At 32.1% G+C, this 15,984-nt stretch overlaps 1 protein-coding gene across 2 annotated transcripts in view; it reads left to right on the top strand.

Annotated features, from left to right (window-relative positions):
* Positions 1-15,984, top strand: part of LOC143054574 (uncharacterized) — a 111,032-nt gene that overhangs the window by 38,167 nt on the left and 56,881 nt on the right. For both annotated transcript variants that reach the window (XM_076227594.1, XM_076227595.1), the window contains exons 9-13: positions 4,044-4,142; positions 4,475-4,573; positions 4,912-5,010; positions 5,638-5,745; positions 8,820-8,891. In XM_076227594.1, coding sequence (XP_076083709.1) covers positions 4,044-4,142; positions 4,475-4,573; positions 4,912-5,010; positions 5,638-5,745; positions 8,820-8,891 — 477 coding nt within the window. The remainder of the gene's footprint in view (positions 1-4,043; positions 4,143-4,474; positions 4,574-4,911; positions 5,011-5,637; positions 5,746-8,819; positions 8,892-15,984) is intronic.

Raw genomic sequence — 15,984 nt, 5'->3', positions numbered from 1 at the left:
ATGGTCTGGACCTGACTACTCAGAGTAAATAGACAAACAAATATAACAACACACAACACATGGTCTGGACCTGACTACTCAGAGTAAATAGACAAACAAATATAACAACAAACAACACATGGCCTGAACCTGACCTGACTACTCAGAGTAAATATACAAACAAATATAACAACAAACACATGGCCTGGACCTGACCTGACTACTCAGAGTAAATATACAAACAAATATAACAACTTTCAACACATGGTCTGGACCTGACCTGACTACTCAGAGTAAATAGACAAACAAATACAACAACTAACAACACATGGTCTGGACATGACTTCTCAGAGTAAATAGACAAACAAATATAACAACACACAACACATGATCTGGACCTGACCTGACTACTCAGAGTAAATAGACAAACAACTATGACAACACACAACACATGGTCTGGACCAGACCTGACTACTCAGAGTAAATAGACAAACAAATATGATAACACACAACACATGGCCTGGACCTGACCTGACTACTCAGAGTAAATAGACAAACAAATATAACAACACACAACACATGGTCTGGACCTGACCTGACTACTCAGAGTAAATAGATAAACAAATACAACCACTAACAACACATGGCCTGGACCTGACCTGACTACTCAGAGTAAATAGACAAACAAATAAACAACTTACAACACATGGTCTGGACCTGACTACTCAAGAGTAAATAGACAAACAAATAAACAACTTACAACACATGGTCTGGACATGACTACTCAGAGTAAATAGACAAACAAATAAACAACTGACAACACATGGTCTGGACCTGACCTGACTACTCAGAGTAAATAGACAAACAAATAAACAACTTACAACACATGGTCTGGACCTGACTACTCAGAGTAAATAGACAAACAAATACAACAACTAACAACACACGGTCTGGACCTGACTACTCAGAGTAAATAGACAAACTAATATAACAACAAACAACACATGGTCTGGACCTGACTACTCAGAGTAAATAGACAAACAAATATGACAACACACAACACATGGTCTGGACCTGACCTGACTACTCAGAGTAAATAGACAAACAACTATGACAACACACAACACATGGTCTGGACCTGACCTGACTACTCAGAGTAAATAGACAAACAAATATGACAACACACAACACATGGCCTGGACCTGACCTGACTACTCAGAGTAAATAGACAAACAAATATAACAACACACAACACATGGTCTGGACCTGACCTGACTACTCAGAGTAAATAGATAAACAAATACAACCACTAACAACACATGGCCTGGACCTGACCTGACTACTCAGAGTAAATAGACAAACAAATAAACAAGTTACAACACATGGTCTGGACCTGACTACTCAAGAGTAAATAGACAAACAAATAAACAACTTACAACACATGGTCTGGACATGACTACTCAGAGTAAATAGACAAACAAATACAACAACTAACAACACACGATCTGGACCTGACCTGACTACTCAAGAGTAAATAGACAAACAAATGTAACAACACACAACACATGGTCTGGACATGACTACTCAGAGTAAATAGACAAACAAATATAACAACTTACACCACATGGTCTGGACCTGACTACTCAGAGTAAATAGACAAACAAATATAACAACACACAACACATGGCCTGAACCTGACCTGACTACTCAGAGTAAATATACAAACAAATATAACAACAAACAACACATGGCCTGGACCTGACCTGACTACTCAGAGTAAATATACAAACAAATATAACAACTTTCAACACATGGTCTGGACCTGACCTGACTACTCAGAGTAAATAGACAAACAAATACAACAACTAACAACACATGGTCTGGACATGACTTCTCAGAGTAAATAGACAAACAAATATAACAACACACAACACATGATCTGGACCTGACCTGACTACTCAGAATAAATAGACAATTAATATAACAACACACAACACATGATCTGGACCTGACCTGACTACTCAGAGTAAATAGACAAACAAATATAACAACAAACAACACATGGTCTGTACCTGACTACTCACAGTAAATAGACAATAAATATAACAACAAACAACACATGGTCTAGACCTGACTTCTCAGAGTAAATAGACAAACAAATATAACAACAAACAACACACGGTCTGGACCTGACCTGACTACTCAGAGTAAATAGAAAAACAAATATAACAACAAACAACACATGATCTGGACCTGACCTGACTACTCAGAGTAAATAGACAATTAATATAACAACACACAACACATGGCCTGGACCTGACCTGACTACTCAGAGTAAATAGAAAAACAAATATAACAACAAACAACACATGGTCTGGACCTGACCTGACTACTCAGAGTAAATAGACAAACAAATATAACAACACACAACACATGGCCTCGACCTGACCTGACTACTCACAGTAAATAGACAATAAATATAACAACACACAACACATGGTCTGGACTTGACCTGACTACTCAGAGTAAATAGACAAACTAATATAACAACAAACAACACATGGTCTGTACCTGACTACTCACAGTAAATAGACAAACAAATATAACAACACACAACACATGGTCTGGTCTTGACCTGACTACTCAGAGTAAATAGACAAACAAATATAACAAACAACACATGGTCTTGACCTGACCTGACTACTCAGAGTAAATAGACAAACAAATACAACAACAAACAACACATGGTCTTGACCTGACCTGACTACTCAGAGTAAATAGACAAACAAATATAACAAACAACACATGGTCTTGACCTGATTACTCAGAGTAAATAGACAAACAAATATAACAACACACAACACATGGTCTGGACCTGACCTGACTACTCAGAGTAAATAGACAAACAAATATAACAACACACAACACATGGCCTCGACCTGACCTGGCTACGCAGAGTAAATAGACAAACAAATATAACAACACACAACACATGGCCTCGACCTGACCTGGCTACTCAATAAATAGACAAACAACACATGGTCCAGGTTGTCTGATTTGGTACGGGCACAAAATGTTGAGGGCTTAAACCATATTTGCTTTTGTACCATTCCCCCTTGGCCTATCTAGACCATTGGTATTAAAAATAAAACACATAATAATAAAACCTGCACTATTCTATTACCATTGGTCTGTATGTTAACTGATACTTAGTCATTATACTGAGTCAAGATTAAATCAAAATTCTGAATTGAATTAGACAGTTTTAATGGAAAAATGCATGCATGGTTTGATTTTAAAATATTTCTCTTTTTGTTTGAGTTATGGATGGTGAAGTTCTTATTTTGCTTCTTGACATGAAACAATTTTTTACACTTATGTTTCACTTGATGTTGTGTTAACAACTTTAGTCAGGTAGTGATATGTATAAAGATCTAATGTAGAAATATCTTGTAAAAAGGACAAATAGTCATTAGATTCATATAAAATGTAATTCCGTTTTACTCATATAATTGTTCTGAATCTGAAAATACTACTCTTTTTCACTTTTCTTTGTTTTGTTTTTTTAGATTAATGATTATACTGAATCTGCACTAAATCCTGTTGTTAATTAGACATGTTTAATGGACAACAAATGCTTGTATGAATAATAATAATGATAATAATAATAATCTTTATTTAAACATGTTTTAGGATCTCATTTTCTTTATGTTGTAAATCAGGAAATAAAACTTTTTTCATGCTTTTTTGAATAATGTATGAAGGGAATCTACACTACTGTTGTTAATTATACAGGTTTAATGGACAACAAATATTTGTCAGAATCATATAAAGTGGGGTCTCATTTTACTCATAGTATTGTTTTGAATCAGAAAATATATCTTTTTTTCATTTTTCTTTAAAAAAATTATTTTCTTAAAATTTATGATCATACTGAATCTACACTAAATCCTGTTGTCAATCAGACAATTTTAATTAATGTGACTATTTATTTGTGTTTATATTTATTACACAACATTGTCCAGTTTATCAGACAAAGTTTGATGTCAGTTGTATTATTCCAGGTTGGTGGATACACAGCATTAATGGAGGCAGCCAGTGAAGGACATGTGGAAGTGTGTCAGCTTCTTCTGGAGAACAGATGTAACAAAGATATCACAAATGTATGTTATCTACTAAATCTGATTACATTACTTTAAATCAACACTAAATCATGTTGTTAATTAGACAGGTTTAATGAACAAATATTTGTAATAATCATATAAAGTGGGGTCTCATTTTACTCATAGTATTGTTCTGAATCAGAAAATATAACTTTTTCTTTTTTCTTTGAAAAATTTACTTTTATAAAATTAATGATTCAACTGAATTTACACTAAATCCTGTTGTTAATCAGACAGTTTTAATTAATGTGACTGGTCATTTTTGTTTATATTTATTACACAACATTGTCCAGTTTATCAGACAAGTTTTGATGTCAGTTGTATTATTCCAGGATGGTGGATGGACAGCATTAATGTTTGCAGCCAGTGGAGGACATGTGGAAGTGTCTCGACTTCTCCTGGAGAACAGATGTAACAAAGATATCACAAATGTATGTTATCTACTAAATCTGATCACATTACTTTTAATCAAAACAAAATCATGTTGTTAATTAGACAGTTTTAATGAACAACAAATATTATTTGTTAGAATCATATAAAGTGGGGTCTCATTTTACTCGTAGTATTGTTCTGAATCAGAAAATATAACTTTTTCTTTTTTCTTTGAAAAATTTACTTTTATAAAATTAATGATTCAACTGAATTTACACTAAATCCTGTTGTTAATCAGACAGTTTTAATTAATGTGACTGGTCATTTTTGTTTATATTTATTACACAACATTATCCAGTTTATCAGACAAGTTTTGATGTCAGTTGTATTATTCCAGGATACTGGATACACAGCATTAATGTTGGCAGCCATGTATGGACATGTGGAGGTGTCTCGACTACTTCTGGAGAACAAATGTAACAAAGATATCACAATGGTATGTTATCTACTAAATCTGATCACATTACTTTTAATCAACACAAAATCATGTTGTTAATGAGACAGGTTTAATGAACAACAAATATTATTTGTTAGAATTATATAAAGTGGGGTCTCATTTTACTTGTCTCCTCGTACTAAATCAGGAAATATAACTTATTTTCATATTTCTTTGAAAAAGTTTTTTTTTTTTAAATTGATCATTATTCTGAACCATGTTAATCAGACAGATTTAATTATTATATCAACAAATACTTGCTATAATTATATAAAGTGAGATCTCATTTATCTCTGTGCATTGCACTGAATCCCTTGATATAAATATTTTATGCATTTCTTGAAAAAAGGTTAACATGACATTTCTGATGGAAGTTCTGACATCCCACAAAAAAAAACTTGTTTTTATTTGTTGTTTTTATGTACAATATGAATACAAGTGTGACTGGTCATTTTGTTCAGTTTTGACCACTGATTCATGTGATATACATTTTGTTTTTATTTATTACACAACATTATTCAGTTTATCAGACATGTTTTATATCAGTTGTAGGATATGTTGTATTCTATTTATATTGGTAACAAAGTTGTATCCATAATATTTACATGTTATTTGGTATAATTATAGAAATATGGTAAAACAGCTTTACATCTGGCTGCACAGTTTGGAGAGCTACATGTCACAAGATATCTAGTAGAAGAAGGAGGCATCAGTCCCTTTGTAAAAACACATGAGGTAATATATTATAGTAAAGGCTCAGTATTCAACTAGTAAATAATGCATCACTAAAATGATGTTTAAGATAGTTTTGGTCAAATGGAATTTTTTTCTCAAGGTTATAGTTACACAAATGTCATATGATACTTTAAATTGAACTAAAAATATGAAAGTGTTTTATAGACTTGTATGGCTTAGTTTTACTATAAAACACATGAACATAGATGATCATATAAATGAAATCCAGTATTTGTTTTCAAAATCTTCAAAAATAAAATGATTTTGTTTATAGACCACTAATACATTTTGGGTGATTAGTTATACTAAAAGGGAAGAATTTTATTATTCCATAATTTGTAAGCCAAAGTATATGAATATCTCAGTTTTAGGGAAAAGAAGCAATAGTAATAACCTATAAGTAAATGGATAAAATAGTTTTTGATATCAAAAATAATAATTTGTATTGATTCAAAGTTAGACCTGGCAATATCCTGAATATGGCACTTGTTGTCATTAAACAAAATGGAAACAAACAAACTGTCAAAAGACCCATACACCAATCCGTTGTCGTAACAATGATAGTATCAAAATATTCTAGAGCAACACATTGAATAAAGGCAACTGTTACAGTAGTATACCGCTGTTCGAAATTCCTAAATCGATAGAGAAAAAAATAAATCCGGGTTACAAACTAAAACTGAGGGAAAAGCATCGAATATAAGAGAACTACGATACAACAGAAACACAACATTAAAATGTAACACACACAGAAACGAACTATAATATAACAATGGCCATTTTCCTCCCTTGGTACAGGGCATTTTAAAATAAAAATGGTGGGCATGCCAAACCTCCCGCTTTAATGGCGATGTTAATTATAACATTAAACTGACAACATTACAAAACAGGACTACAATACAAATAAATTGGAGAAAATATAGGACAGAGGAACAAATGAATAATAGCCAACAAAAGGTACCAGGTTAAAAATTTAATACGCCAGACATACAAGTTCATCATATATTTATAATTTAATAGTTAAAAAAACATTCGATTGTAACAGTTACTTTATCTAAGTTATCTCTCCTTATATTGGAGTTATCTCCCTTATATGGCAAAGTTTTAAAAACAATTAATAAATCTGTTTTTTGTAAAATATAGCAGTAAATATGATAAATCACATTATTTTCTATATTAACGTGAAAAGTCTTGCACATAAATTACATACAACTTTCGAAATTGCACATTTTATTAAAGATCTCGACTGTTTATTGTCTGTTTTTTTCAAAATCCAATTTGGAGGAAGACACTCCAGCCTCCTTAAGACTGCAAATTTCTTCAAATTCTTGTTTTTAATCTATATAGTTGGAATAGCTGCAGATAAAACTCTTATCTGTGCCATACCATAGATACTCGAGTATAAGTCAATCCACTTATAAGTCGGATGCCTTTTCAGCTTTAAAATCTAAGGATTCAGTCATGACCCGCCTATAAGTCGGTTTAAATTGGGACTTTTTTTTTGGCAGCAGAAAGTAACTGATCATCAGCAAAATCAAGAAATTAAATTGAGATTCATGTATTGAATGAATGTTTGTTTCTTTAAATAAGTGCATGTAGAATTGATGTTCATCCTGATAATTTATTCTTTTGATAATAATAAAGATGTATTCATTTCTTGTTTCTTGTTTTTTTTCACTGTTTTGCCTCATATTGTTTACGTAATGCATCAATGATTTTGTAGTGTATGACCAAACACCTTTTGTTTGAGAAAAACGAATATAATAAACCAACATAAACCTTAACAAAATAAAAGTCAAACGAAAAAAATAAATTAATCCTGTTAATCATTCATAACAGACCAGTCATAGTAATAAATAAACTGAGACATAGGATAGACACCATCAATTAATGGATTATAGAAATCAAGGGACACTAACTAATTAACCTATTAACCTGTCACTGATATTTTTCACACCTATAGTGAATACAACTCTTTGTCACTTAATTAGGGGTTATTCATGGATTATATTGGCTTGTCAATCAATGTTGTAATTTTTAATAAAAACAATAATAACACAATTAGTCGGTTAGATACATTCTTTTTATATATTAAGTACCTTATTATCTTCTTCTGATTTCTGGTTCTTGGCTCTTCCTTTGGAATGATACAAAACCATGTGACCATGAAAAGTCAATAGACAAAACGGAAACAGTGGGAAATTCAACACAAATGTTAACAGAGAGCAAATAAAACACAAAGACAGTTACTGTATTTTAGTCATTTATTTTCTACAAAAGCTATTTATTTAGAGATTTATGTAGTTTTGGTCAGGAAATTCACATCTGACCACCTTTCTTGAGCTTGGATTTTTCCTCTGGTCTCGGGATCTTGCTTATAAGTCGGTACCCCTCTCTGGATTCTGAATTTTACTCCCAAACTTCCAACTTATAAGCGAGTACCTACAGTAATTTATGTATTTCCTTATCTATACAATGTCAGTGTTAACACTAAAAACTATGAAATCTGTAAAATAACAATATACAGTTATAGGAGAGTATGGATAGGATATACAGAATAGAAAATCATGAATGATAGAAAAAAACTTCAGGAATAGAGAGAATTGGACAAAAAGATGATGAATAGAAAATAATGGGGTGCAAAAATATAAAAAATAGAGAAAAATGGGGTGCTAAAATATAAAAAAAAAAACTTGGGAATAATTTGTCCAAAAAATAAAAAATAAAGAGTCAAAAAACAAAAACAAATCCTACAACCCTCATCTAGACATAAGGATGCATTAACAGATTTTAAAAAAAAAACGCGTAGAAAAAATAAAAGCATATGAAATAATCTCAATCTGTCAGTAATTAGTCTAAAAAAAGGCTTCTTTAAGGCTACAGAAAAAGTTATAAAAATATTCAGAATGTTGTTCATGAGTTATATTCTATAATTGAAAATAATATGGTTAGCACCTGTAAAAACAAAATAACACACCACTCAGCTGCTACTGGTCTTGTTTACTGATGATATGTGTTACAAAAGTCTTCTTTGTAATAATCAGATAATGGCAATATAAAGATTTGTATTTCAGGGTAAGACTCCATACGATCTGGCAGCAGCAACGGAATTTGGGCAGAAAAAAGAAGTGATGGAATACTTACAGGTACACATACTTTTAATTACAAATGCTTACACTTAGAATAAATCAGGTACAAAACCAGGACACTCTAGGGGACATTCTTTATGTCTTGAAATAAAAATTTCAAATTCTAATGCAATTTATTTGTTATTACGATTTTGATTGGCCAAATTCATATATTTGAGACGCTAAATTCAACTCTTTACCAGCCTTTCACAAAGCTAAGCCACCATTTTGTATTCAGGAAATTATTGGTTTATGATTTCTTCAATATTAAACAAAATTAGTAGATGTCTTTTATTTAATTCAAGAGTGTTAAGGTGAAAACAAGCTTTGCAAAATTCTATTTGAGATTCTTACACCGCCAGTCTGTCTATAACCTCCTTTTCATGGTTAACTAGTCTCATCTCAGATCAGGTTTGGGGTAATTGTAATTGTAATCATTAGTCGGCTATAATTGATTTCAATTTTTTAAGTAATCATTAATCAACCAAAAATTACAAGTAATTTAATTTAATCAATTACTTTTCAAAACATCTTTTAATCCTGATTTTTTTACAGTAATACATTCTGATTAAATTGATGAAAAATTCTAAAAATTGCCTTTATTTTCAATATGAAAAAATAAAATATTTCATGTCTTGGATAAACCTTTTGTTATTCATTTTAAATAAATAGGATAACTTTATTTAGTATGTGCATACATGTACCTTGTAAGGTCCCCTTGCCTGTCAGACAGTTTTCATGTGACCTCAATCTTATTTCATTGTTCAGTGATCAAGGTTAAGTTTTCATGTTCAAGTCCATATATCAGATACAATAATAAAAAATTATGCTATAATTGGTGTATGAAATGATTGTAAGGTGTACATGTCCAACTGGCAGGTGTCATCTGACCTTCACCTCATTTTCATGGTTCAGTGGAGTAATTTGATTTTTTATGTTGTTCTTTTTTTCTAATATTATATGCAATAGGTCAACTATATTTGGTGTATGGAAGTAAATTACAATGTACATGTCAGTCTTGCAAGTGTATTTGACCTTGACCTCATTTTCATTGTTCATTGCTCATTGTTAAGATTTTGTGTTTTGGATAATTTCTCTTGAACTATAATTAATAGGTCAACTATATTTGGTGTATCAAATGATTGTAAGGTGTATATGTCTGTTTTGTAGGTATCACCTGACCTTGACCTCATGTTCATGGTTGATTGGTCAATATTAAGTTTTTTCATGGTTAAGTTTCTTTCTTGGATTCTATAGGCAATAGGACAACTATATTTGGTGTATGGAATGATTGTAAGGTGTATATGTCTGTCTGGCAGGTATGATTTCACCTTGACCTCATTTTCATGGTTAATTAGTAAATGGTAAGGTTCTTTCTTAGATATCAAAAGTAATAGGTCAACTATATTTAATGCATATATCTATTGTAAGGTGTACATCTCTTGTATTGTTTATCTGACCTTGATCTTCTTTTCATGGTTCATTGGTCATTGTTCAGTTTTCCTGGTTGATATGTTTCTTAGAAACTATAAGCAATAGGTCAACTATATTTTGTGCCTGAAACGATTGTGATTTGTACATGTATTTCCGGTTTGGTTTATCTGATCTTGACCAAATTTTCTTGGATCATGTTAAGTTTATGTGATACTTGAAGTAAAGCTTTATATTTAGGAATAATAACATAAAATCAGTAGCCAGTAAAGGAGGTGAGACATGTCAGCGTGTGCCCTCTTGTTATGTTTTGGTCTGTTTTTCAAATAATTATAGCAACATAAGCAATGTTAAGTTTTTAACCGGATTTTTGTGACAAAAATGTCGATATTGATTTGGGGATGTATGGCGGGCGGCCGGGCGGCAATCAAATGTTGTCCGTGCATTAACTCATGAACCGTTCAACCAAAGCTTTTAAAATTTTAATATGTTATTACTGACAACTATACGAAGGTCAAGTTCAATAATGGCGATTTTGACTTTTACCGTTCAGGAGTTATGGTTCTTGAAAGATTGAAAAATGGAGTTTTCAGTCGTGTCCGTGCATTTACTCATGAACTGTTCTACCAAAGCTTCCCAAATTTTAATATGTTGTTACTGATGACAGAATGGAGGTCAAGTTCCATAATGACGATTTTGACTTTTACTGTTCAGGAGTTATGGTTTTTGAAAGATGGCGTTTCCATTCACGTTGTTGCATTTACTCATGAACCATTCAATCTAAGCTTTTCAAATATTATTATTTCAAAATGTTGATACTGATGACAAAATGGAGGTCAAATTTGATATTGATGATTTTCACTTTCACCATTCATCAGTAATGGTTCTTGTGATATTGCCAGGACACAAATAAATGTAAATAAATCCGGTTTGCTGTCGTTGTGACAGCCTCTTGTTGTGTTTTGGTCTGTTTTTCAATTACCAAAAATTGTAAGGTTTAAATGTCTGTCTGATAGGATTTATCTGACCTTGACCTCAATTTCATAGATCTTTTAAAATTTTAAGTTTGTGTAATACTTTTAGTTAAATTTTATCTTTTAGACTTTCATTTAATCAAAGGTCAGTAAAGGAGGCAAGACATTTCAGTGTGTGCACTCTTGTTATGTTTTGGTCTATTTTTTACATACTTTTAGCAATATGAGCAATATGTCAGCTATATTTTGTATATTGAATAATTGTAAGGTGTGTATGTCTGTTTCGCAGGTAGAATCTGACCTTGACCTAATTTTCATGCATGGTTTATTGGTCAATGTGAAGTTTTTGTTATGGTCTGTTTTTCAATTACCATAAGTCAAAAGACAACTATATTTGGTGTATAAAAAAAATAAGGTGTATATGTCTGTCTGTTAGAATTTATCTGACCTTGACCTCAATGTCAGATCTTTAATGTTTAATTTGTGTAATACTTTTAGTTAAAGCTCTATCTTTAAGACTTTCATGAAATCAATGGTCAGTATAGGAGGCGAGACATTTCAGCGTGTTCACTCTTGTTGAAGACATTTGACCTTTTATTTTTGGAAAACTTTTGTTTTGTTTTAAAGTGATAAATTATTTGCATTTGAGTCAACTCATCAGCTACAGTCCTGATATTACTTAATTGATGAGGAAAGAAGATCTACAAAAAAGTTTAAATGAATTAAATTATGTTGAGTCCTTTGTCATGTTTGTTGTTTTGTTTTTAGCTATAATAAATAGAGAGGTACTTAGTGTCTTTTTTTGTTGGGATTTACAAGTACCCAGCCACGTTCGCTCTATGTTTTTGTTAAATGCATTTCTAATTGTATCCATCTGGTGAGTTTGGCCTTTTTCAATTGATTTGTATAGTTCGTTATGTTGAACTGTTACACCACTGTCCCAGGTTAGGGGAGGGTTGGAATCCCGCTAACATGTTTTACCCCGCCACGTTCTGTATGTATGTTCCTGTCCCAAGTCGGGAGCCTGTAATGCAGTGGTTGTCGTTTGTTGCTGTGTAACATATTTGTTTTTTTGTTTATTTTTTTTTTGTACATTAATTAGGCTGTTAGTTTTCTTGTTTAAATTGTTTTACATTTGTCATTTCGGGGCCTTTTATAGCTTACTATGCGGTATGGGCTTTGCTCATTGTTGAAGGCCTTATGGTGACCTATAATTGTTGATTTAAGTGTTATTTGGTCTCTTGTGAAGAGTTGTCTCATTGGCAATCATACTACATCTTCTTTTTTATAATCATCGTAGATACGAGGATTAAAAATTCTACAGCAGTTGCTTTTTTAGCTCACCTAACCTGAAAGGTCAAGTGAGCTTTTCTCATCACTTTGCGTCGGTCGTCCTGTGTATCAGGTGAGCGACACAGGCTCTTGAGAGCCTCTAGTTCGTCTACAAAAGACTCATCAGTGATGCTTGTATTAAAAAATATTTAAAAAAAATAGATTGGGAATGTGTTCATTGGACACAGATGATGCCCCCTCTTGCATAACATATAAAGTTATAAAGGGACATAACTGAAGAACGGTAATGATGCTAGCTACCCACATTTGTACTTGATCTGAGTTTTGTTGTAATAAATATTGTGTATAAATTTCCTATCACTTGGTTGAGGCAAAGTAGTTAGAGAACGAAAACGAAAAAATCAACAATTTTTATACGACTGCAAAAATTTTAATTTTTTGGTCGTATATTGCTATCACTTTGGCGTCGTCGTCTTGCGTCGTCGTCCGAATACTTTTAGTTTTCGCACTCTAACTTTAGTAAAATTGAATAGAAATCAATGAAATTTTAACCCAAGGTTTATGACCACAAAAGGAAGGTTGGGATTGATTTTGGGAGTTTTGGTCCCAACATTTTAGGAATTAAGGGCCAAAAAAGGGCCCAAATAAGCATTATTCTTGGTTTTCGCACAATAACTTTAGTATAAGTAAATAGAAATCAATGAAATTTAAACACAAGGTTTATGACCACAAAAGGAAGGTTGGGATTGATTTTTGGAGTTGAGGTCACAATATTTTATGAATTAGGGGCCAAAAAGGGGCCCAAATAAGCATTATTTTTGGTTTTTGCACCATAACTTTAGTATAAGAAAATGGAAATCTATGAAATTTAAACACAAGGTTTATGACCAATAAAGGAAGGTTGGGTTTGATTTTGGGAGTTTTGGTCCCAACAGATTAGGAATAAGGGGCCCAAAGGGTGCAAAATTGAACTTTGTGTGATTTCATCAAAAATTGAATAATTGGGGTTCTTTGATATGCAGAATCTAACTATGTATGTAGATTCTTAATTTTTTGTCCCGTTTTCAAATTGGTCTACATTAAGGTCCAAAGGGTCCAAAATTAAACTTAGTTTGATTTTAACAAAAATTGAATCCTTGGGGTTCTCTGATATGCTGAATTTAAAAATGTACTTAGATTTTTAATTATTGGCCTAGTTTTCAAGTTGGTCCAAATGGGGGTCCAAAATTAAACTTTGTTTGATTTCATCAAAAATTGAATAAATGGGTTCTTTGATATGCCAACTCTAACTGTGTATGTAGATTCTTAATTTTTGGTCCAGTTTTCAAATTGATCTACATTAAGGTCCAAATGGTCCAAAATTAAACTAAGTTTGATTTTAACAAAAATTAAATTCTTGGGCTTATTTGATATGCTTTATCTAAACATGTACTTTGATTTTTGATTATGGGTCCAGTTTTCAAGTTGGTCCAAATCAGGATTACATATCAAGTATTGTGCAATAGCATGAAATTTTCAATTGCACAGTATTGCACAATAGCAAGAAATATCTAATTGCACAATATTGTGCAATAGCAATTAATTTTCAATTGGAGTTATCTTTCTTTGTATAGAATAGTAGTTGATAATATATGTTGGAAAATTGCCAGACATGACTATGATGTCATTTTCTATTTTTATTTGCCAATAACTTTATGTAAATAACTTCATTTGAAATTTGCCAATATAAAATGTTGCTGATGAAGCTTTTTTCCCTTATCTTATCTAAAATGTTTTTAGATAATGTATGTTGGACATTTGCCAGACATGATTATGATGTCATTTTCTATTTTTATTTGCCAATAACTTTATGTAAATAACTTCTGATATTGCCAGGACACAAATAAATGTAAATAAATCCGGTTTGCTGTCGTTGTGACAGCCTCTTGTTGTGTTTTGGTCTGTTTTTCAATTACCAAAAATTGTAAGGTTTAAATGTCTGTCTGATAGGATTTATCTGACCTTGACCTCAATTTCATAGATCTTTTAAAATTTTAAGTTTGTGTAATACTTTTAGTTAAATTTTATCTTTTAGACTTTCATTTAATCAAAGGTCAGTAAAGGAGGCAAGACATTTCAGTGTGTGCACTCTTGTTATGTTTTGGTCTATTTTTTACATACTTTTAGCAATATGAGCAATATGTCAGCTATATTTTGTATATTGAATAATTGTAAGGTGTGTATGTCTGTTTCGCAGGTAGAATCTGACCTTGACCTAATTTTCATGCATGGTTTATTGGTCAATGTGAAGTTTTTGTTATGGTCTGTTTTTCAATTACCATAAGTCAAAAGACAACTATATTTGGTGTATAAAAAAAATAAGGTGTATATGTCTGTCTGTTAGAATTTATCTGACCTTGACCTCAATGTCAGATCTTTAATGTTTAATTTGTGTAATACTTTTAGTTAAAGCTCTATCTTTAAGACTTTCATGAAATCAATGGTCAGTATAGGAGGCGAGACATTTCAGCGTGTTCACTCTTGTTGAAGACATTTGACCTTTTATTTTTGGAAAACTTTTGTTTTGTTTTAAAGTGATAAATTATTTGCATTTGAGTCAACTCATCAGCTACAGTCCTGATATTACTTAATTGATGAGGAAAGAAGATCTACAAAAAAGTTTAAATGAATTAAATTATGTTGAGTCCTTTGTCATGTTTGTTGTTTTGTTTTTAGCTATAATAAATAGAGAGGTACTTAGTGTCTTTTTTTGTTGGGATTTACAAGTACCCAGCCACGTTCGCTCTATGTTTTTGTTAAATGCATTTCTAATTGTATCCATCTGGTGAGTTTGGCCTTTTTCAATTGATTTGTATAGTTCGTTATGTTGAACTGTTACACCACTGTCCCAGGTTAGGGGAGGGTTGGAATCCCGCTAACATGTTTTACCCCGCCACGTTCTGTATGTATGTTCCTGTCCCAAGTCGGGAGCCTGTAATGCAGTGGTTGTCGTTTGTTGCTGTGTAACATATTTGTTTTTTTGTTTATTTTTTTTTTGTACATTAATTAGGCTGTTAGTTTTCTTGTTTAAATTGTTTTACATTTGTCATTTCGGGGCCTTTTATAGCTTACTATGCGGTATGGGCTTTGCTCATTGTTGAAGGCCTTATGGTGACCTATAATTGTTGATTTAAGTGTTATTTGGTCTCTTGTGAAGAGTTGTCTCATTGGCAATCATACTACATCTTCTTTTTTATAATCATCGTAGATACGAGGATTAAAAATTCTACAGCAGTTGCTTTTTTAGCTCACCTAACCTGAAAGGTCAAGTGAGCTTTTCTCATCACTTTGCGTCGGTCGTCCTGTGTATCAGGTGAGCGACACAGGCTCTTGAGAGCCTCTAGTTCGTCTACAAAAGACTCATCAGTGATGCT

This window comes from Mytilus galloprovincialis, chromosome 12, assembly GCF_965363235.1.
Source record: "Mytilus galloprovincialis chromosome 12, xbMytGall1.hap1.1, whole genome shotgun sequence".
NCBI classification, from domain to species: Eukaryota; Metazoa; Mollusca; class Bivalvia; order Mytilida; family Mytilidae; genus Mytilus; species Mytilus galloprovincialis.
Note: the sequence above shows the minus strand (reverse complement) of the source record. Positions and strands in the feature narration are given on the sequence as shown.